General features: G+C 42.1%; 2 protein-coding genes across 5 annotated transcripts in view; one reads left to right on the forward strand and one right to left on the reverse strand.

Moving 5' to 3' along the window:
* Positions 1–4,919, forward strand: part of vgll4b (vestigial-like family member 4b) — a 36,831-nt gene extending 31,912 nt beyond the window's left edge. For both annotated transcript variants that reach the window (XM_068712309.1, XM_068712308.1), the window contains one exon: positions 213–4,919. In XM_068712309.1, coding sequence (XP_068568410.1) covers positions 213–469 — 257 coding nt within the window. In that variant the 3' untranslated portion in view covers positions 470–4,919. The remainder of the gene's footprint in view (positions 1–212) is intronic.
* A 184-nt stretch (positions 4,920–5,103) lies between these two features.
* Positions 5,104–23,157, reverse strand: part of atg7 (ATG7 autophagy related 7 homolog (S. cerevisiae)) — a 57,689-nt gene continuing 39,635 nt past the window's right edge. For all 3 annotated transcript variants that reach the window (XM_068712306.1, XM_068712304.1, XM_068712305.1), the window contains exon 19: positions 5,104–6,393. In XM_068712306.1, coding sequence (XP_068568407.1) covers positions 6,361–6,393 — 33 coding nt within the window. In that variant the 3' untranslated portion in view covers positions 5,104–6,360. The remainder of the gene's footprint in view (positions 6,394–23,157) is intronic.

Consider the following 23,157-nt stretch of genomic DNA (forward strand, 5'->3'; position numbering starts at 1 on the left):
GGTGATTTAATATAAAAAAAAAAACTGCAATGAAAAAGTGAAGTAGATGTCAGAGTTAGTATTTTTCCATTGACCTAAAATGCACATTACCAATGTTTGAACCGATGCTAGGCAATAAAGTGCCCGCTGAACTTTTTATAAGTGTGTTTTAGAGATGTTTCTGTTTTTTATTATGGGAAATTAAAACGCTCTCTCTTTCCTCTCTGTTCTAGCCAACACGGCCTGTGACCCGGTGATTGAGGAGCATTTCCGCCGCAGTCTTGGGAAGAACTACAAGGAGCCCGAGCCCACCGCCACCAACTCCGTGTCCATCACCGGCTCCGTGGACGACCACTTCGCCAAGGCCCTGGGCGAGACCTGGCTGCAGATCAAAAACAAGGGGAGTCCCTCGTCGTCGGGCAGCAGCCCAAACTCCTCCCCTGACAGTCACATGGTCAATCACAACCACTCCCCTTCTGTGGTCTCCTGAAGGAAGAAGGGTTTAAGAGGGGGGTCGCCCCTCTTTCCCCAGCCCCTCCCAATCATCCCGGCTCAAACACACACACACACACACACACACACACACACACACACACACACACACACACACACACACACACACACACACACGCCCTCGTCACTTTGGTCTATCACCAGCATCCCAGAGGAAATGCCTGCATGCTGGTCTGCTAAAAACATTTAAAACCCTCAAGTCTCTCTCTCTCTCTCTCTCTCTCTCTCTCTCTCTCTCTCTGTCTCTGTTCACTCATAGAGGATCAATGAAGCAATAACAACATGGTCGTTTCCCCCCCATGTGTCCTCTGGTATGGTAATACCAGACAATAATCAGTAATGAGCGAAGAGGGTTCGACTTTTGAGACTCGACTGGAGCGTCAAGCTGCTCCTTCCAATAATTCATCGTCCCTGCATGTCAAGCTTGGAGCAGAGCAACGTGTCTGTAGTTATATGTACATAAAGAGAGAGGAAAGGCGGTATTTTAATTATTAATTTTCTTCTTTTTTTGTTTTGTTTTGTTTTGTTTCTTTAACAGTAGTTTTGTGTACTGCTTTTGCATTATGAGATGTCCGATATTTGAAAGAAAAGATGAGTGAGAAACACTTTGGATAAAAAAAAAAAATGATCACAAACCACCTGACTGTGCTACCAAAGAAACCTCAGACACAGACGTTCATCAGCGCCCACCTCAGAAAGAAAACAACGAAAAACCATCCTGTAATCTCCCTCTGTTGTGTTTTTGTTTTTTTACCTCCTTTCTTTGTGTCACCCTCCTCCTCCCTCCTGTGTACGTGTGCTGGTGGTTTTATTACTGTGTGTGTACACTTAGGCGATCGACTCGGTGGTGATTTGCACTGCTGTCGTAGAGGTTAAAGGCATGTCAACATTGTAATCTGGCACTGCCCACACTGGGACGGATGCAGCTGACTTTTGACCCAGTCTGGTATATTCCAGCTTTTTATTAGGAACTTCTATTAGATCCCATTAACTGTTATGTAAAATCTACCTGGGCGTAATTCCACACTGGCCCAGACAGAAAAGTACAAGCCACATTACTATGCATTATTTTGGAAAAATGGAGAAATCGTACTAGTAAAAAAACCGTTAGAGATGTGCTGAGTAACACAGATTTGGATGCCGTGTGTTCCAGTATACAGTGGATTCTGTCACATCACTGCATGCCGGTTAGCGCAGCTGCTAACGACAAACAAACCGCCGCCGTCGGCTCTAAACTACTTAAATGGTGCCAAAACGTTGCATTTTGTTTTACAAGCACAGTCAGGTTATCACATCAGCCCGGCGCGGCGTCAACAGACATCACGGCCATTATGAGGAGAGATCCGAGCTGAACGCACAGCTGCACGAGCTGCAGTGTGCTGCTGAACAATGTGCTTTGATGTCTCTCATGGGATTAACTGCTGACAGCGACGAGAGGAGAGATGACGCTGCATGTCACTTTGTGGTTGAAAAAAAGAAAGAAAAAAAAGAAAAAGTCTGGTTTCTGGACCGGGGGGAGAGAAGATCATTCAGATCTCTCTTTGAACACAGGTGTTGTAATTATATTTGGCTTACACCCCCCCCCTCTCCTACACACTGTGGTTTGGTAGATTTCTATACGGTTGAAGGGTAAACTAATGCTTTTACAGATGCATGTTGTTGTTTTGTGTGTGTTTTTATTTTTAATAGCTGGTATCTATTAATGTTTTTAAGCAGCATTTCAATCTTAACTACTATAAGCCTTTTCCATTTGGACGTTAGTTGTTACTTTTTTCGTTGTCAGTAACAGACATAGACACTATACACTCACTGCTGGGTCAGTCGTACTCCGTATTATTATTATTATTACAATTTTGTATTTTTGTTTTCCATTAATATCGGTATGGTAACAAACTATAGTGGGACAGCCTCCGGACAGGCTCTGTTTGACAGTGAGAGCTGCGCTGCTCCAGACCAGCTGGAGGTCGCTTCAGTGTCCAGGTGGCTCCGGGACGCGCAGCCAGCAAAGGCTTTCTTAAGATGTTGATTCATCGGTGGTACAGGATGCTACAACCTTCAGCATGACCGAGCTGGAACGATTAGTCGACGGGGCCTTGATTTCCTGAAAAGCATCTCAAGTGGTCTTTATTCTTATGAGTCTCCTTAAAATACCCATGCCCCCCCAACAAGTATGCTATGATGCTTTTGAGAAACGAGGTGTTGTTCATGGTGAGAGCTAGATGTTTGAGATGATAATCGAGGGTTATCTGAATTATTATGGGATGTCACAGCTCTCTCTCTCTCTCTCCACGCCTTCATCGGTTGACGTTTTGTGTCCTGACTTGGTGTCCAGACTTTTTTTTTTTTTTTTTTTTTTGTACTTCAATGCTTTCTTTTGTGAACAACATTGTATTGTTGCTACAGTCTGAGAACATGTTAAAGAGGTGGCTTACATTCCTCCTATAGGGAACGCTCACACACTCAGTCTCTCCTCATCAACACACAGCACCAATAACCAGTCGGGGCTAACTTCCCCTGCCAACAGGGCTTTTTGTGTCTTTTCCAGAATTACAAGGTGTCCCTTTTTGCTTCTCTTTGCATCACGCAAATTGGCCATAACTTCATACCATATGATTAAGGGGGGGGGAAAAACAGTTATGCTATAAATACTGATAAATTTGAAAGGACATTGGGAGCATAGAATTCAGAGAACCGTAACAGTGATGTGAGTCATTCTGTATCAAAAGTACGGAATCACTTGAAAGGTAAAACGGTTCATATTTAGTTTGTGATGGACGTACTCACCTCTGATACAAATGACCTGAACCAGAATCCTTTAAATGGAATGCAGTCCGTGTTCTAGAACGTCCACACATTCCATCCTCAGCTGAACACGCGTGACGGAACCAGAACTGTGAAAGTTCTAGAATTTTCAGATACACAAAAACATTTTTTTTTTCAATCAAAACGCAGCTGCCAGTGAATGAATTCCCCGTTAGAAATAAGTACTCTCAGTTTAAATGTGCTTTCTGTGAAAGGTTCAGAGTGGTTTAAATAGTGATTCTCAGCAGGCAAGGTTCAGAGGAGCAGAGCCTCAGGAGCTGAGCTTCTGTAAGCTAGACCTAAGTTGGGAGACTTTGAGCTGAACGTCTATTGGCAGTGCCCCCCCTCCCCCCCCCCTCTCAGATTCAGTTTGATGTGATAAGCAACAAAAACCAATGAGGGAAAATGGCTCAGTGTCCAGAGGATTTAGTTCTTCTATTCTTCTTCTTTCTCATTATCATTTCACATCTTTCTGCTTCGGCAAACACTCCCTACACCCTGTAGGGAAATCACTTAAAAATAAAAAAAATAAATACTTTTTTATAATAAGTAACTATAAGACCATCATTACGCTGTGCGTAACGAATGTACAGAGAAAAAAAATCGTAGGTATTTTTTTGAGGAACAATTAATTTGTTAATGACATGTAGCTATTTAATTGTTGTTTTTCCCCTGTCCTTTATATTGTAATCATTGCATTTTCTTTTTTGTGAAAAAAAAAAGTTGATCTTTTTTGTTTATAGTTTGTCTTGTCAGAGTAAAGGTTCAAGTGCAGGAACACAGTACACGTATGAAGCCACAGTAAGCCACTGGTGTGTTGGTGACAATCGCTACTTCCATTGGTCCCCAGTGTTCTGCGATCGTTTAACTCGCCTTTGTGTTGCTTCTGAGACGTCTGAACAAAGGAGGTTGTCCTTTCACAGACCTCTTGAACAAGCAGCAAGGTTTGCATTAGTGGAACATAATCATTTTTGCCACTAGCCCAGTGGAGTCCTGCCAGCCTTTCCCACATCATTTCCACTTAACTATTACAAATAGAATAAAAACCAACAGTCATGGGCTAGCAGGCAGGTACACTTCTCACCACTGCTTGTACCATTTCTACACGATTGGTTTTGAAGGTCTTTTGATGACTGATCTTGGTCTACAGTTGGGAACCGAACTACAAAGTAGAACCATCAGTCCATTTGAACACACGGAGCACCAAAGCTGAACGGATAAAAAAAACCTGATGGCATTTTTCGTACATTTCTTTTCGTGCTCAAGTTCATCCGCTTCACCTCGGTTATCGGTCGGTGAGACTGAGATGAAAGCAGGAAACGAGCTTTTCCCATCTGCCGAGGCCATTTTCCATCTGTAATAAAGTAAACATGAAACTTGTGCAGATGAATCAAAGAGGAGTTGGTCTTTACTCTGACTGTATCTCATTTTCCAGGTCCTTTTTTGAAGTGGAAGTAGCATGTACTTAGTGGTAGTAATACTCTGAACTGTTAAAAAAAAAAAAAAAAATGTATCAAAACAGTCAATTTGTGGCTCTGTGTCTCCTCCTACTAAAAAGGTTTTGGCAGGCCACCTTTTTTGTACGTAAAGTAGCCTTGATGAACAATAAAGTGCTTTTAAACCACTGTCTGACTGCGTGGGCCTCTGTCACTGCGTCGCTGAGTTCTGGTGAAGACGGAGACGCTAGAAAAGGGTGAATGGGTTTTTGGAAAGACGCAGGAGACATTAAGTGTATGAAAGGATGTGCTGGATCCTGAATATCCACATAAACCACTGTATTCAAAGCAATATAAAGCTCACACATGTAAAAAGAATTAACAAAGAGACATTTTATTCCAGTCTTTGGTTAAATACTTACAGAAGAGTAAAAGCGTGACCAAAACAGCTGAGAATAGCCAGAATTATGAAAGCCAGAGTCTCTTTAATCTCGATCCCATGAATCAAATTGTTTAACTTTAATCCTTTAATTCATCTCAGATCACTTTTTTTTTTTTCACACCGCATTCATAGTCTCCCATAAATATCCAAGCAGCTGTTGAAATGTACATTTAAATACACTGAACCTATTGTACATGAGTTCATACAAACAGCACAGGGCAGAGTAAGAAAAGCAACATGAATTAAACGAGTGCATGCTTCGACACAAACGAACCACAACGACCTCCACTTTGTCCGTAGGCTCTTTTAGATGAAACCGTGCAGATTTAGGCTCAAGGCTTGTTTACAGTAACAGTCAATCGTTTCCATATCAGAAGCCACACTAACATCTGTGCGCCGGTTTCATACTTTCAAATCAACAAAGCTGCTTTTAGCATTAACTGTACTGAACGCGCCACAGTCGCCAGTAAACAGAGCGGGGAGATGGATGGATTTGCTGAGTTGTCCACTGTGTTTTTGTAATTTCCTAATTTATCTGCAGCACACTGAATGAGCGGGCAGATGTAGCTAGTCGACGTCTTGCCAAAGGACTCGGCAAACCCATTACATGTGTTGGTGGAGGGACTGTGGGAGGGAGTGAACCTGTGACCTTTCAGTGAGGCCTTTCCAGACCAAAAAAAAAAAAAAAAATCACTGTTTTGATATGTTTTAACTTATGGAATTGAACCAACTCCAAACAATGAACCAAATGTGACTGATTACACATGATGAGGTGATGGCAACAGGTACATTATCCATTAAATATAACAGCTTCATACGCACAATGTGGAAAATCACCAATCAACTGAACTTGTTGCTAACTTTACTGTGAACAACAGTCACTGAATATTTCAGCAGCAACAGAAATCAGATTCTTTCGCTGTTTGTTATTACTTTATTATTATTATTATTACCTTATTACTGGTCTGTTCTGAAGATGTCTTTGTAATGTGGTTGGTTTTGATTACTTGAGTTTTACGTGTGTGTGTGTGTGTCTACTGTCGCCTGCAAAAGCCCTGAACTCCTCTGATACCAATGTGTGACTCCCTAAAAAACAAGCCAAAACAGAAACAGAAGGATTTGGAGTGTTCAGTCTTTCGGAGGCTCGGGGGGGGGGGGGGGGGGGGGAGATGTCTTCCTTCCAGTCCTTCAGATGCTCTCATCATCGCTCATATCCCAAATCTAATGAGAAAAAGAAGAAACAGAAAAAGAAACCATTAACATGGAAGTCATTATTTTGTCTACCAAACGATGTTCGACTAAACAGTCCTAACACAAGGTCCAGCTCCTGCTGCGTGTCACAGCCTTCGGTGGAGTTGTCTCTGTGGAGAATGTGACCAAGTGGACCTTAAAGCCCTGTGTGAATGTAAACAAACAAACGTCACGTTTTAACGTTCAGTGTTTCTCACCACAACAACACACACACACGCGTGTCCTTGAGCTCGATTAAGCGTGTTGAGAGTATTTCCTTCCCCATAAAGCTAATTTTTAAAATACTTTAAAGCATGCCTCGTTTACATGCGTGTCTTCTAGCATGCACTCTTCTTCAGTGCCTTTCGAGCCACATTGCAGCACTTCTTTGCGCATTACCGCCACAAACTGTCCATCAGTGGAATAGCATGAGCCTGCAGGCATATCAGATACGTCCCGTGTTCCAGCGCAATACAAAAAAAAACACAAGTCCATAGCGCTAGTGGCTGTCAAAAAAATCTGCAGGGTACCTTCAAGATTATTTTGTCAAACTACTAAATCCAAAGTCAAGAATGAACTTAAAGTCGTGCTTAATGTCCAAGTCTCATATATGCAGTGTGCTGATGCATGAAGGATGCATGTAAACATACACTAGTAACCAGAGGTATACAGTAGAAACCCCGGTACACTGCACTGTCATCCAATGCAATGCAGAGCAATAGACAAAGATTTAGGTCAAAGTGTGTGAAGCACAGAGTAACTGCACTCATTTCATACACTCCTACTAATGGGCAACAATGTTTCCATCCAATTGTATAACAGCTTTTGACAATGATTACTCCCAATCACTGCTAAGAAGTTGCTTACAAGGAAGTGACAGCAGCATGTGTGACTGACACAGACAAAGACACACACATACACACACACACACACACACACACACACACACACACACACACACACACACACACACACACACACACACTCCTTTTCACTACTGCGTCAGTAAACAACAGCGGCCTTCTCATGGCAGCAGATTCCTCACATTCTCTCACTGTGAGACGTAATTCACATACCTCTAACACTGTCTGGAATGTACACACACACACACACACACACACACACACACACACACACACACACACACACACACACACACACAGTTTGACACATGCATGCTGCATTCCTTCGAGTGTGCTGCCCCTTCCCTTTCTTTTTGTGCAGTGAGTAGCAGCAGGGATACTGCGCACACATAAGCACACATAAGCACACATAAGCAGATCTGTTATTAGGAGCTTTAACAGAACCCAAATCTGAAAGAAACCTTGAAAACGGGGTTATTTTCTCTTTGACAGACCTTTATGGGTAACATCTGAAATCATTAGGAAAAAAAGTCACAAAACATCTAAACAAACAGCCAAATTAAATTAAATGTCTTGACCAACAGTCTAACAAACAGAAAACTGTCATATTTGGGAACCTAGTTTGTATTTTTGCTGGAAAATTGACCTAAACAATGAGGAAATTATTATTAAAATTATTCATTTCAGACACTCTGCTTATTGATTTATTGAGTAATTGGCATTTTGTTCCTGGAGATTTCCTAGAAAATGATAAATAGTGAATAGTAAACGGTAAATAACAAACTTCCTTTTCTGACTGATTTCGCTGACCCATCCTCTGTTTGTGAAGAGAGGCGAGAGAACCCTAACCCTACACACACATGTAGTCTACACACACACACATGTAGTCTACACACACATGTAGTCTACACACACGTGTAGTCTACACACATGTAGTCTACACACACATGTAGTCTACACAGTACATGTGGTCTACACACACATGTGGTCTACACACACATGTAGTCTACACAGTACATGTAGTCTACACACATGTAGTCTACACAGTACATGTAGTCTACACACATGTAGTCCACAGTACATGTAGTCTACACACACATGTAGTTTACACACACACACACACACACACACACACACACACACACACACATGCAGTCTACACACACATGTAGTCTACACACACACGTAGTCTACACAGACATGTAGTCTACACAGACATGTAGTTTACACACACACACACACACACACACACACACACACACACGTAGTCTACACACATGTAGTCTACACAGTACATGTAGTCTACACACATGTAGTCCACAGTACATGTAGTCTACACACACATGTAGTTTACACACACACACACACACACACACGTAGTCTACACACACATGTAGTCTACACACACACGTAGTCTACACAGACATGTAGTCTACACACACACGTAGTCTACACACACATGTAGTCTACACACACACGTAGTCTACACAGACATGTAGTCTACACACACACGTAGTCTACACAGACATGTAGTCTACACCTCACAGTAAATTAAAATGAAATCTGCTCAGAGTACAGAACACATCATCATCATCATCATCATCATCATCATCATCAACAACACGCATCAAGAGCTCTCAGTTATTTATACTGTGGATCCAGATGTGGCAGGTTCATGTGACACAATCAATGTAATGCATCAATTCAATACAAACAGTACAAAACCCTCACTGACTGTCAGCCGTATAAAAACAGAGGTGGACCTATTATAAGTTGTGAAAAGAGATAGTGCTCTGGGATTAAGGCAACACATCGTTCTTAGAAAAGGCCACAAAAACCACTCATCACTGATGAGTCAGGGCCCAACCCGCTCCTTGAATTGGAGTAAAAAAAAGGTGCCAGTACTCTGAATATGTGATTTGTTATCTTTTATCTTACAACAGTACATCCCATGTGAAATCTTTCTGTATGAAAATATGCAGAAATTCATTAGAAACAGAAGAAAGCTGCGAATAGCTGTTTTTAAAAGAATGAAATACAGTCACTTCCCTTTTGAAGTTGAAAGTATAATGTTCAACATGTGATTACAGGAAGAGTTTGGGGGAAAAAACGCTCATTTACTTTCTGTCCGTATGCGAAATGAGCGGCTCGACGCCACTCTCATTTGAACCTTCACTACAGAGCTAAAGCCTGGCGTTGATTAGCCTAGCTTAGCATAAAGACTGGCGCAACACCTAGCGTAGTCCTTTCCCCACTGACTGACACTTCTAAAGCTGCGTTTGTTTAGAATAAGTACTAAAGGATGGCGTAAAGAGATACGTGCCGTCAACAGGTCATCCATAGGTCATCCAGCTTTCGGAACAGTTTTTGTTTTGGCTTTGTTATGGTCAGAAGCTTACATGTATGTCACTCTGGGTTCACCAGGGAGGTAGCGGCACACACAAACCCAGTGAGGGTACTCGGGGTCACTGTGCCAGTACTTTCCCCTACGAGGGATCTCTGAAGTCAAAAAGTTGTCTGACCTGCTCTGCAGCATGTTAACCTGAACGATCTACTGCGTACTTTGTCTTTTCCAGAGCGTGGATGGAGAGTTGCAGGGTTGCAGTGTGGAGAATGAGGGACAAATTCATATCAAAGCTGGACGTTCGGCATTTCTGCTCCACTGCTGCTGGGGAGCGAGCATCAAAAGGACGGCAAGAAAGAGCTCTTTGAAACGGAGCGACACTGGAGCCCCTCGCTGGACGGCTGCCAACGCCGCACTGATTGCCTGTGTGTCTGTGTGTCTGTGTGTGTTTTGAGGAGTCTTTTGTGCAAAATGAAAGAGAAGGAGGGGGGGGATGTGAAGGGGGGGGGGACCTTATGTAACGTGAATAGCAAACTGAAGCCAACTACTTTACTACACTCTTTCAAGCACGACTGGGTACTTGGGATTTTTATCAGGTTTTATCAACCTTTGTTGTTGCAATGCAGCAGCAGAGTTCTGTTGAGCCGAGATGATGTACTGAGACCTTTTATAAGACAGTTTTTATGATATTCTATACCATGACTTTTTATATATTTTTGATATATATACACAATTACTTTTCATGTGATATTTCTTTCTGAAATACAATAATACGACTTATTAGATAGCATTTTTATGACATACTAGACAATTACTTTTTTTATAACGTTTTGGTGACATACTATACTATGACATTTTACACGACTTTTTTTTTTTTTTATTTCATACCAGTTTAGATGACTCGCATCTTGAAGATCTGTGAATTTGTGATTTTTCAATACTGCAATAACTAAAAACAACAATTCTTAAATTCAGAGACAATGAAAGTAATTGTTTGTTGCAACCCTAGCTTGATATCGGAACTGGCTGACCCCCACACCACACACACACACACACACACACACACACACACACACACACGTAAACAAACAAACACACACACACACCATGACAGCATCTCAAAGGGATTGGCAGCCGCACAATCAAGGACAAACATCTTTAACTTTGAAGCAGCCTTATCGCTTCAGGACCTTGAGTCACTGCAGGTTAAAAAGAGGATTGCTGGATGTCTCATTAAAGTCCTACAGTAAGCTGCATGTAATCATTGTGTGAATGTGTTTGTAATCAGTTGGGCTCCGGCTGATATGACAACTATAATCCAGGCTAGTTGTTAAAAACAAGGCTGGGATCTGATCAGATAGAGGAGGTTTTAGCTGGAGGCTTGAAGGCCGTGAAGTGAGCCAACTCTCTGCAGCCGCTGATTATTGTTCCCCCACAACAAACACAACACAAGCCTCAGCAGGAGTGTCTTAAGCCGCACTTATCATTCTGCGGGACTGGGTCAAAGCTTCTCGAAAAGTCACGCCAGAACTACAATACATTCGCACTCCGCAGAAGCAACTTTTCAGGTGATTTCGATGACGTTACCTTTTTCAGGCAGAAGGATTGTTGTTTGTTTTTTTTTTCCCTCTCAGGGTTCTAAATACTGAGTCCACTTACAGGAATACTTCCTAAGCGCGGGTGGCCCCAGCGGGAATCCAGCCTCTAAAGCCGTTCAACCAGGCAGCGCTACACAACCGCGGATAGCTTTGATATTAAACACACATCTGCTTTACATATTACGACTGACACCAAAGCACAAAGCGCAAAGCTAAGCTTTCATCACGGAGACTGGCTCCATCTGATGTGCAATTAGCGGACCACACAGAGTGACGTGGTTTATGGCTGCTGGATACAGCAGTGACTGTGCGCTGCTGGTTGAGAAGAAGAAGAAGAAGAGGAAGAAGAAGAAGAAATCCATTTTAACTACGTTTCTGTTTCCTTCTTGTGATTCTTAGTTCATGTGAGTTTTTTCACAAGGCTCAAGAGACTTCGCGGACTGTGACCGAAAACGGTCACCCCACCGCTCACGGGACAGAGGCCGTGACGTGACCTCGATGCCTCCATCCGTTTGTCAAAGTGAGGACTTTTTGTCATTTAGAGGTGTGCAAATTACATAAGCATTTCTATTCAGACAAGAGCCACAGTGCTTGGGGTAAAATGAGGCGCCTGCTGCCAAGCTGCGAGTCGAAAAAGTACAATAATATGAAAGAAGAGTGTTTTTTCAATATTTAAATAATTACTACTGTAGCCCAGGAGAAAGTCGTTTGTCTTTTTAGTCGGCAAGACATTAAATTCACATTTGTTTTACGCTGCATGTAAAGTGTGTTGCTGGACATTCATTCATTTACCATGAATGAAATAGAGAATATACTATAAGGAGGTAGTGTTGGTCTAAGTATGCAGGTTCTACTGTGTCTTTTAAGCAGCGCTGCAAAGGTAAAACATAACCGTAACAAACCACTTACATGACAAGAATCTCCTCAACAACTTCAAATTTGGCTATTTTTTTTTTTTTTTTTCATAATAGATTCTCAGATGAAGAAAACAACACGAACATTTCATCTCCCCTTGCTTGTGTGTGGAGCTACTGTGGCATTCAATGCAGATCTTAGCAGGTCTGAAGTAGCGAGACTAAATCAAAACGGTCCGTCACATTTACGGTACATCATGAGCTGCATGTCTGCAAATAGCTTTAATCAGCGCTACACACGGAGGTAAAGGCTCAAAACGGTCACTGTGTTTTTGGAGCAAGTCCAGAAACCGTTGATTCTTAATATCACAAATTGAAGTTTTGGCAGATAGCTCTTCTTCTTCATATTCAGTATTAATAAATGTGTTCGAGACTCAAGAAATAATGCATGCAAATCATAATTAAAAAATGAGAGCTCTTAGTGTGTTTTTTTTTTACACACAGATTTTCCATCTGAACCTTCAAAAGCCCAAACTGTTTGAACTTGTTTTTTTTCTAATCTACGAGTTACAACAGACCTATCAGCATGTTTGAACATCAGCGCTGGGCAACTTCACAAGTGGGTTCAGCTATGGAAATTCTTGTTTCCTCTAACAAATGATCTTACATCTGTCAGCCAGGGGGGTGCATTTAATGATTAATGTTAATTGAGGGGGCGGGGGTACTTCCCCTTTCATCCCACCTCATAAGCCCCCCCTGAGGGCAGGTTTCACACCCAGAAGAGGGAAGAAGCTTCATCAAAGAGAGATGGACTTGTTCGGAAGTCAATATCTAAAAGGTAGAGATACTAGTTTAGAAATGCTTTGTGCTCAGAGCAGTTTGGTGGTTGCAGAACCCTTTTACACTTCAGATCTCATCTCCCTTTACATGACCATACAAGTCAAGACACAAAAAATTGGTTTCTTCCTACATCTATCTTTTCATTCACAGCCTCCTCCTTTGTGTCTCCTCTCGTCTCTTTTTCATTCTTTCCCTCTTTCCTGTCCAACTACAATCCTCTCATCATGGACACTTTGTAGGAAACACACTGAACTGGAAATGACCTAAACAAGAAAAACAATAGCAGGTATGTGTGTTGACCAAATAACGCTGAAATTACAACCACTCATCCCCATCGGTACACCGCATACACACCGGCAATCCACATGAAGCCCCCCCACTCGATTCAAAAAATAAGGTAGATGAAAAAGCGAGAGATTGAGTTTCAGGAGCCCCTTCATGTGGCAAACAATCTTTCTATGGAGGTTTTCCTTCTTTGTGTGTCCTCCACTGAGGCACCACCCTTCTATAGTGAGCACTTTTAATTAGTTCCGTTTATCTGATACCAGCTTTGTCACCAAATACCTGCAAATCTAAAAACATTCAGTCTGTCAGTATGTTTCTAGTTGTATTATGCTAGTTAGCATATCTGAGGATGCTAGCAAGCTACACTAAGATGGCACACATGATCTAACACGCTAGCATCATCATTGTTAGCATGTTAGCGTGTTGACGTTAGCTCAAAGCACAGCTGAGCTGAGCTTAAGTACAGCTTCAAAGTGTGTAGCAAGGCTGTAGTCTCTTAATCTTGTTCGACTACACTTGTAGGCAACAACGCAACAACGCAACACACACACACACACACACACACACACACACACACACACACACATACACACACACAGCACATTTATATGATGTTGTTCTGCTTATTACCGAGAATAACTGTCAACTTATTAGAAGGCAGCAGGAGAGAGCTGCCGGAGACGGGACCCATCCCACAACACCCTGTCCGGCTGAAGCAGCGCCTGTCACCACGACTGCGGCGCTGCATGTTATCTAGCAACACATGAGGCTTGTCAAGAGTTTCTGTACGAGGCTCCACTAAACAGCAGATCTCAGTGGTCCGTTTTCATCTCAGTAAGGGTGCAAACATTAGCGGAGTTGGGCCTCCAGGCTCAGCAGATTTACTAATTTATATCATGTCTTTGGCATCCTCCATGTGCCCTGGTGCCGTCATCTCTACTGAGCTCTTAAAAATATGACATCATGTGTGACCTCTGGTTATTAGTAGTATGTAGATTCTTCTGTTCATCTTCTGAAGTGCATGGAGGCTGTGCAGTAGTCTATTAGTAACTAAAGAAGAGGATATACTGTGAATTTGTATCCAATAGGCATACAGGTGTGAAGGTTTTAACGCTGCTGTTTGTACATTAAAACTGACACTTATCTTTAGCCAATATCTGCATCAGGCTGTTAAAATAAGACTTACACGGCAAGACACTCAGCCATCTTAAGAAATTAGAGAATCATAACGTTCTGAGTCATTTTGTTTTTGCGGGTTGTACAACAGGCTGGCAACACGTCTTATTTAACGTCCCTAATTATTCAGTAGCCTTCCATTCCGGATCTATTATGGTTCTTGCACAAATCACAGGAAAACCTTGCAAGAAATGTAATTGGTTGAATAAATATCCAGACTTTATCTCGGTCTGGGAAGGCAGTGTGTCATGTTCCTGTAAAAAGATCAACTAGGATTAAACCCCATTATGTCTTCCAGTAACGCACTTAAATGATAACACACACACACACACACACACACACACACACACACACACACACAAATGTACACTGATGCTGATGAGAGCATGTGCATACCCACTGTAAGCAGAGAAAATGACCTCATGCGGCCCACCGTAACTGCCGCTGTAGCACGCTGCATTCCCAACTACATTCCTGAATTCCCCTCAGACATTCCTGCACAATGTGGCGGGAATACGCAGCGTGGTGGTTTCACCGGCAGAGAGGCGGTTTAAAGTGGAGAGAAAAAAGGTAAAAGGTCAAATCGCTTACAAAGTCAGGGAAACAACAGAGGCCAGAGTCTCTGTGTCTCAGACTTCCGAGTGCCTCGTAAGTGAAGGTGAGAGAGAAACGGACTGGCACGCAGCAAGAGACACAGCGAGAGAATGAAACACTAAAACGGATCGTTTGGCCCCTGTGAGGAGGCATCTGCATGTCTACATTCTCCGCTCTCTCCCTTTAATTTGTCACTTGTCTGTCTTTGTGTTGCAAAAATAAGCACGGAGTAATAAACATGTATTTAGAGTTTCAAAATGATCTATAAAAGCATGTCGCCATGTGACAGCAGGATACTATGGGCCATATTTTAGTTGCGTAAGTACAATGGGGAACGTTTGCCATGTATTCAGACTTGTACTGTGGAGCCACACAGTTTCTGGGTGGCACATTTAGCCACATCCAGTCTGCCTGAGGTTGGGTGAGTTTGATGTAAATTTTGAAAATGAAGTTGTAAATGTGTCTTGCTCATAACTCATAACAATGAACACAAGCCTTTAATCCCAAATAAATCCGGCAGTAGAAGAGGCGGATTCAAATAGCGGATGCTAATCGTATGTGTAGTTTACTGCAGTGAAGTGAAGAGCATGCTACCGTGAAATACAAATAGGATCCAATTAAAATAAGATGTCAAGATGCAAACTACTCTACCAGAGCACATCAATGGTGGATCAACCAGCTTTATTGCATGTGGGAATTCACGTCATGTTATGTAGTCCTAACATACAGTAAGTCCTCAACAGAGCACGACCAAACTGATGTAACTTCATTTGATTCGATGCAATTTCTTCCAGAAGCAGATCGACACCCAGAGGCGACGGGGCTTTCATAACTGACGAGCACTTTTTTTTTTTTTTCCTTCCTGGAAATCCCACTAAAGACATCAATTTGACTTTTCCTTACTGTTTTTGATGACTACCACAACTTGTGGTTTATTTCATCTGACTTTTTTCATCCACGATATGACTAATCTGTCAAACATTCCCATTGCAACAAGGGCCTCCGTGCTCTCTGTATGCTGCTTTTTTCAGGCCTTTATTTTCTACTCATTACCACTTCAGGCTATCCGAAGCCATCCAACAGTGAAAACATACTACTAAAAGGACTCCAAAGCTTCTAATGCCTTGTTGAATAAAGTAATGTCTCCAGGCAGCGTATACAGTTCCACACAATAAGCAGAGCTTTGGCTAATATTGCTTGGCAGTAAAAACACTCGTTTGATAAAGTAGTTCCAGATGCGCCAGTGAATACAAGATGTTGGGACTGTGTGAGATCCAGATTCCAAGCTGTGCTTTTGTCCGATTTGGAAATTGAGGTTGTCACCTAAAACAGATTACTGCACTTCAGATTGTTTAACTCTAAACATCCCACACACAAAAAAAACTATTTCCACCAACATACACCAGATTTGAAATTCTTGACAGTCAGTCTGGGGCGCATGTATTGTCAAGCAACAATTTTAAATTTAGGGAAATACTCCGTCCCTCTTGGTCCAATCTGTCGTGTCGCCCCAAAACGTAACCGCTATGTGATTGGTTCAACAATCGTAATGTGTGGCCTCGCTGAAGGGCAGTGTCTATATTTTCTCTGCAGTCAAACTACAAGTGATCCTGTAGAGCCTAAAATTGCTCTTTATGTTCCTTTTCCTGCCAAAAAACATTGTAATCCGAGTTAGACAACTCCAGGCCTGAATAACTCAAACATCTACGTAACGTACCTTCTTTTTTTTTTTCAAATCTAAACTTTTTCCACATCGAATGTCTCCCTCGTACTACAGCATATCTGGACTGAGATCACACAGATTAAGGTAGCTTTTTTTCCCCCTCTCCTGTTAAATTATGATTTTGTGCTCTTCCATTTCCTGCAGCGATCCGCTGCGTTCTCTCTTGTGTCCTCTTTGTTCCAGGCCTACGGCTCTCAGGGGGGAACACAGTGAACAGGCCACAGGTTGGATTAGTGCATGTGTTTGTGCGGATGTGCACGTGTATGTGTGTGTGGGGGTGTGTGTGTGTGTGTGTGTGTGTGTGTGTGCATGAGTACACATTGTATTTGCTGAGACTTGAGACAGGAAAAGGAAGAGGAGATGGGTGGAAACAGGAAGAGGAGAGTCACCAACTAACTAACCTGCAGTCTCAGCAGCACATGTCCTGTCCTCTGGGTTTGACACAAAACTGGACCAATACACTAGAACCACACCCAAGGAGAATACAAAATTAAATTAAAAAACACATCCTCCTCTAATCTGATGTGGGAAAGGAGTCAGGGGAAGTTTACAGTTAAAGGTTTAGTTTGTAGGATCTGGCGGCATCTAGAGTTGCAGATTGCAACAAACCGATGCTTCTCTCGTGAGCCAAGCAAGTAGAAGTACAGCTATCTTGAAACGGTGTTTGATTTGTCCATTTGGGGCTACTGTAGAAACGTGCAAGATATGCGTAGAGAAGAGACATCGTAGGGAAAGTGAAGGATAACATGGGTGGGAGTGAAGGTGGTTTGACAAAAAGAGGAACGAGGCGCTTTAGAGGAGCCCTGGTGGGAACAGAGTTAGTGTGTAGGTCCCAGCTGAGGTCACGTCCCCCGGCTGCGTTTTCATAAACTCCAGAGTCTCGGGGTAATCAAACAAAGCACCGGCACTCGACCCAGATAGCAAACCTTGGAACCAACCCTCATAGCAGAGACACACCAAACCAGGAAGTGATGCGGCATCCTCCTGTCTTTTCTCCGTGCTTCCCATTTCCTAATAAAGAAAGTTCATCATATAATTTCAGGGAACTTTACACTAGGACTCTGCTACCACCACCACCACCACCACCTCCTCCTCCCCTTTCTCCCTCTTTTTCTCTCAGAGTCATAAAGGCCAGCTACAACAACACATGGAGTCTCTCTCGGCTGGGTGTGGTGGCCTGCAGAGCAACAGCTGGGTCCTGTTGTTTCTCCTGAGACCCAGACTGACTGCTCACCCTCTTTTTCAGGACAGCTCTCCCTCTGTGTCCTCAGCTTGTTCTTAAATGTTCAAACTTTTTTGCTGTCACTTCTAGGTATTATATTAGAATGAATCCCTCATATTTCAGGTATTGCTCTTAAACTGTCTTTGTCAAACAACTTACATCAACACTCCTCTTCTCTCTCAAAAGTTTGGATTCTCTCTTGTTCTGCGTTTCTGTTTAATCTCTCACTTAATCTGTCAGTCCTCATCCTCCCTCCCACTGTATCACAGCCGGGCCCCCATTTCCCTCTGACACATTTCCTGCATGCTAGAGAAGGTCATCAACACATTTTCAGTCATATATCAGACGAGTCATAAAAGGAAAATGATCAAAATGCTGAAACATAGTGTAGACATGCCGCTTTGAATCCTTTTTTCAAAGAGCACAAGAATGACACCTTTTTTTGTTTATGATGCCAATTGATCCTTTACAGCATCACAATTGCTGTGTGTGTGTGTGTGTGTGTGTGTGTGTGTGTGCAACCAGTATAAACTCTACCTAATGAACCGTTTTGAGCGTGCAACTACCCAAATGGCAATAACAGATCAACTTCAGAGGCTGTGTGTGTGTGCGTGTGTGTGTGTGTGTGTGTGTGTGTGTGTGTGTGTGTGTGTGTGTGTGTGTGTTGCCAGTTCAGACCTGCCCTAGGTTTAATTAACTGTGAGTCAAAGCCAACTCACGTGTGGTCAGAGGAGCAATCAAACACTAGTCGGGCCCCATGAGCACACGCAAAACACATGCACGCACGTAGGCATGCATGCACACACACACACACACACACACACACACACACACACACACACACACACTTAAATGTAAAAAAACACCCTTCAAGGGAATAAACATTATAAAATGAAAAGCGTTTCCCGCTTTGTTTTTTTTTCCTGTTTAGAAGACCTCAGTTCGAAACTTACAAATCATATCAAAATGAACCAACAATCTTTATGAAGCAACAAGCCCTGAAAGACACACACACACACACACACACACACACAGACACACACACACACACACACACACACACACAGACGGTAAAGTGCCTAGTAAACCACAGTGGAGGCAATCTTTTGATCTGATGCTAAGAGCACCAGCAGTCACAGTCTTTCATTATAAAGACTTCTTCACTCTGTGAATCAATCACTGACAACAACTTCTTTCTTTACCAAACAAAAACTTTTTTGACAATTTTTGACAATGGAATCCTTGTTCATCTGGTGATCGAAAAAAACTAAAAGGTTTTCAAAGCATACAGTCATCAGCTTTTGGACTTCACACACTGGGAGCCATGAAGCTCTAGTGGCTACACACAGATGTCTGTGAATAGTCAATAATAACAGGGTGTTTTATTCATTTTATGTTTTAGCTTAATTTAAATGAGTCATTCCAGTGATTCAGTTTTTAAATTAAAATTAGTCCAGAGGAAATGATGCCAGTCACAAACGTTTGTTCAAGAACAAAAGTGTAGTGAATCAGAATAATGGGGGCACAGAGAGACACACACACACACACACACACACACACACACACGTGTGTGCGTACATGTACACATATTATTTCTGTGTGAGTAATTATCTCAACCAGAGGCTTGATACTATCACCGTCTTCCATGTGCTGGACAGAACAGCATCAGGGGAAAAAGATAAGAACTGGCATTGTGGCCAGATGTACATAAATGTGTGTGTGTGCGTGTGCGTGTGTGTGTGTGTGTGTGTGTGTGTGTGTGTATATTTCTTTTTCAGGCCAGAGAGCTCCAGGGCAGATTACCTGCGACTAGCCAGGAAGGCTAGAATCAGGATTTACAAGAATCAGACACACACACACACACACACACACACACACACACACACACACACACACACACACACACACACACACACACACACAGCTGGAGTATGTTTCTGCATCAAAGAACCAGAGGAATAAACAGCCCTGCACTCAGACAAGAATCATATAAATACTTGGACTATGGTTGCATGTTTATGCTTATTTATCCATTATTAAAAGGAAAGGCATTTTAAGATGAAATAGCTGTGATAGATTGTCTTTGAGAGTCACAACTAGTCGAGAGTGAGGAACCATTGTGTTACTTCATATTCAGGCTGCTCAGCGGGGTCCTCGGCCATCACCTACTGCATGTGCTCAGCTGACTTAAATACATTAAGTGAATGTTAGTTTGTGTGCAACAATAGAGCATTAACAGGACACGGTCCTGAGATTTCAATGAAATGATGACTTATTCAACTCCTCAACTGTATACAGAGAGATGCAGGGGCCACATTTAAGCTCCACAATAAAGTCAGGCAGGTAAACATCCTTCAAATTCAGCATGGGTCTCTTAACTAACTGTTCAGTCATTAAATCGTATCCTAGAGGATTATGGGTTAACCCTAACCCTGTTGATCATATATATCATAATGCCCATGTTAAAGAGCAGTAGCAAAACATTCCCTATGATGAGTGAGTGAGTGAGTGAGTGAGTGAGTGAGTGAGTGAGTGAGTGAGTGAAAGCCCACTTTAAAAGTGCAAAGCCGATACAGATACAGAAATAGTCGTTAAAAGCTACCGAAGAGGAAGAGGAGTAGGAGCTAAACAGGGACGACTAGACTACTACTCAGTCTGTCTGTCTGTCTGTCTGTCTGTCTGGTCTGGTCTTGTCTGTCTGTCTGTCTGTCTGTCCATGCACACAGCCAGCTGCCAGGCCAGAAGAAGGCATCACTCTGGACTGACTGACGCCGGAGAGGAGCGACCCCTTATAGGGCCGCTGTAAGTTTTCCCACATAGTGAAGGAAAAGTTGGCTTTATGGGTCCTATTTATGACTTGTGAAAATAACTTCCCTAAGATTAATGATTGGTAATTCTGAATGGGCCCCTTTGGGCTCAAGAAGCGAGGCAGCTGTCCTGGGTGCCATGCATCCACTTTGCCCCCCCCCCCCACCTACAGTCCACCTCCTCACCGGCTCCAGCCCTGTGTAATATTAATATACAGCCCACCAAAGTAGTATCGCTCAGTAGTGGAGTAATGTGCAGGCCAAAGGGGTTCAGATCTTATCACCTGCTATATTTCACACTACCCTCTTCATCCATATAATCTACGTTCCATATTATATGGAAAAGTATTAAATATAACAGTGCAAAAGAGAGTTATACATAGTTTTTGGCTTCTTATGGTGACAGAATGACTAAGAACTGTATATTTTAATAGGAGTTATTTTCTATTATGTTCTGTATGTATCCTGGGTATTTATATTTGACTGGTATTTTGCTTGAGATAGCACCCTCTAATAAGGGGAACACTGAGCAGCTATGCTCGACTCTTATTACCTCAGCTACAGAAACAGAAAGGAGGGGAGGGGTATTAAAGGAATGATGACATCACTAACCCACCTGACCAAAGTCCTGGATGCACATGTGCCCCGACACAGAATGTGTGTTATTTACCAGACTAGTATTCCACACCATTATCCAGAAGCTATATAAACTATACAGGAGTCTTATATGACGGTGAACAAATGGAATAAAATAGGCCTTTTCTGAACCTTAATTGAAAGACAGCTAGAAATAAAATATCCCCGAACTGTGATTCCAAGATCTAATTACAACAAAACATTGTAAAATATCTAAGTAAGTAATACTAGGACTGCTTGGACTCTCACAAAGAGTTAAACCACTTGTTTGTAGGTGTTTGTCTCACTCTGGTATCAGTTTACCAGGACAGGCAGTTTGTGTACATGTAGTTTGGGTGGACACTCTGATGCTGGACTGCACAGGAGAAATGTGCTCTAGAAAGTTACTGTTCATGGAAAATTATAGTATCTACTATGACTTCCAATATGCACTGTGTAGTAAATACAGAATCAGATACATATTTCACACAAAAAATGTCTCCAACCAGAGAAATGTAGAATCATTTGTAACCCGGGAGGACACCATGAGAGGTTCGTGAAACGCGGCGGACTCAAGAGTCGGGACAGTTGTCGGGTAAATAATTATTCATGAATACAACAGGAATCTTCACTACCAAGTATACTCGCATCCGTAAGGGAGAAAAACCTTCAAACGCTCAGCAGAGGGTTAGAAAGGTTAGCAGGCAAGGTTAAAAGTCAAGCCACAGGCTGACTTAAAGCTTCTGAATTTAGCCTGTAAAGAACTTTAGACCAACTATGTATAGTTCTGAACATGTGTGTGCATGAGTGAGTGAGTGAGTGAGTGAGTGAGTGAGTGAGTGAGTGAGTGAGACAGCAATCCAGAGCGAGCGAGCGAGCGAGAGAGAGAGTGAGAGAGAGAGAGAGAGAGAGAGAGCAAGAGAGCGAGAGAGCGAGAGAGAGAGAGAGAGAGAGAGATGTACAGAGAGGAAGCATAGGAGGTGTGATGGTCTTTACATAGCTGACATGCATCCCTAAAAGTAGAGCACACATTTATAATTAGCAGTGCAATAAATGCCAAGCAGGCATAGCTGGCATACATATGAGACATTAATACAAACGTGCTTAGTACCGGAGATACATGATGACACTGGCATAAGTGTGTGTGTGTGTACTTTACAGTTGTCATTCTTAGGGATGACAAGATACCACAAATGTAGTAGTCAATACCAATACTAGTGAAATTCCACGATTCTCCATACCCATTAGATACCGAGGTAAAAAAACTAAACAGAAGAATAAATCCCATCAATCCCTTTATTATCATCAGCATACTGTTATTATGTGAATGTATCATTAATCTTTGATGATCAGCCTCATATTCCTCGCCTCAACACAAGATTACATTTAAACACATCATAACGTAACTAAATGGGACATTATATTTAGCATGAAATCCTAATATTGACAGTAAACAGAGCATTTAGCCTTTATAAATGGCTTAAATAAATAAAAATAAAATAAATGAACTATCAACAATTTCTGTTAGTCAACTAACTGATCAACTCTTTTGGTTGCAGTATCTGTAATACATGTAACTGCTGCTGGTTGTAGTGACAAAGGTAAAGTTGCAGTTTTGACCGGGTGGGAGGGCTGGACCACATTCTGTCATCACATTTGATTTAATAGAACTCTTCAACACTCTCTTGAGTGTAAGATTGCAAATAATAAAAGGGTGTGACTTTAATACAAACAGACATTAAACTGGATGTTTTGAAAACATAGCAACCCAAAAAGAAAACTTGAAATAAATGGAAGAAAATGGAACATGAAATATACAACCATTCAGGGACAA

Source organism: Cebidichthys violaceus, unplaced genomic scaffold (genome assembly GCF_023349555.1).
Source record: "Cebidichthys violaceus isolate CVI_PGR_0920_01 unplaced genomic scaffold, fCebVio1.0.p SCAF_17, whole genome shotgun sequence".
Lineage (NCBI taxonomy): Eukaryota > Metazoa > Chordata > Actinopteri > Perciformes > Stichaeidae > Cebidichthys > Cebidichthys violaceus.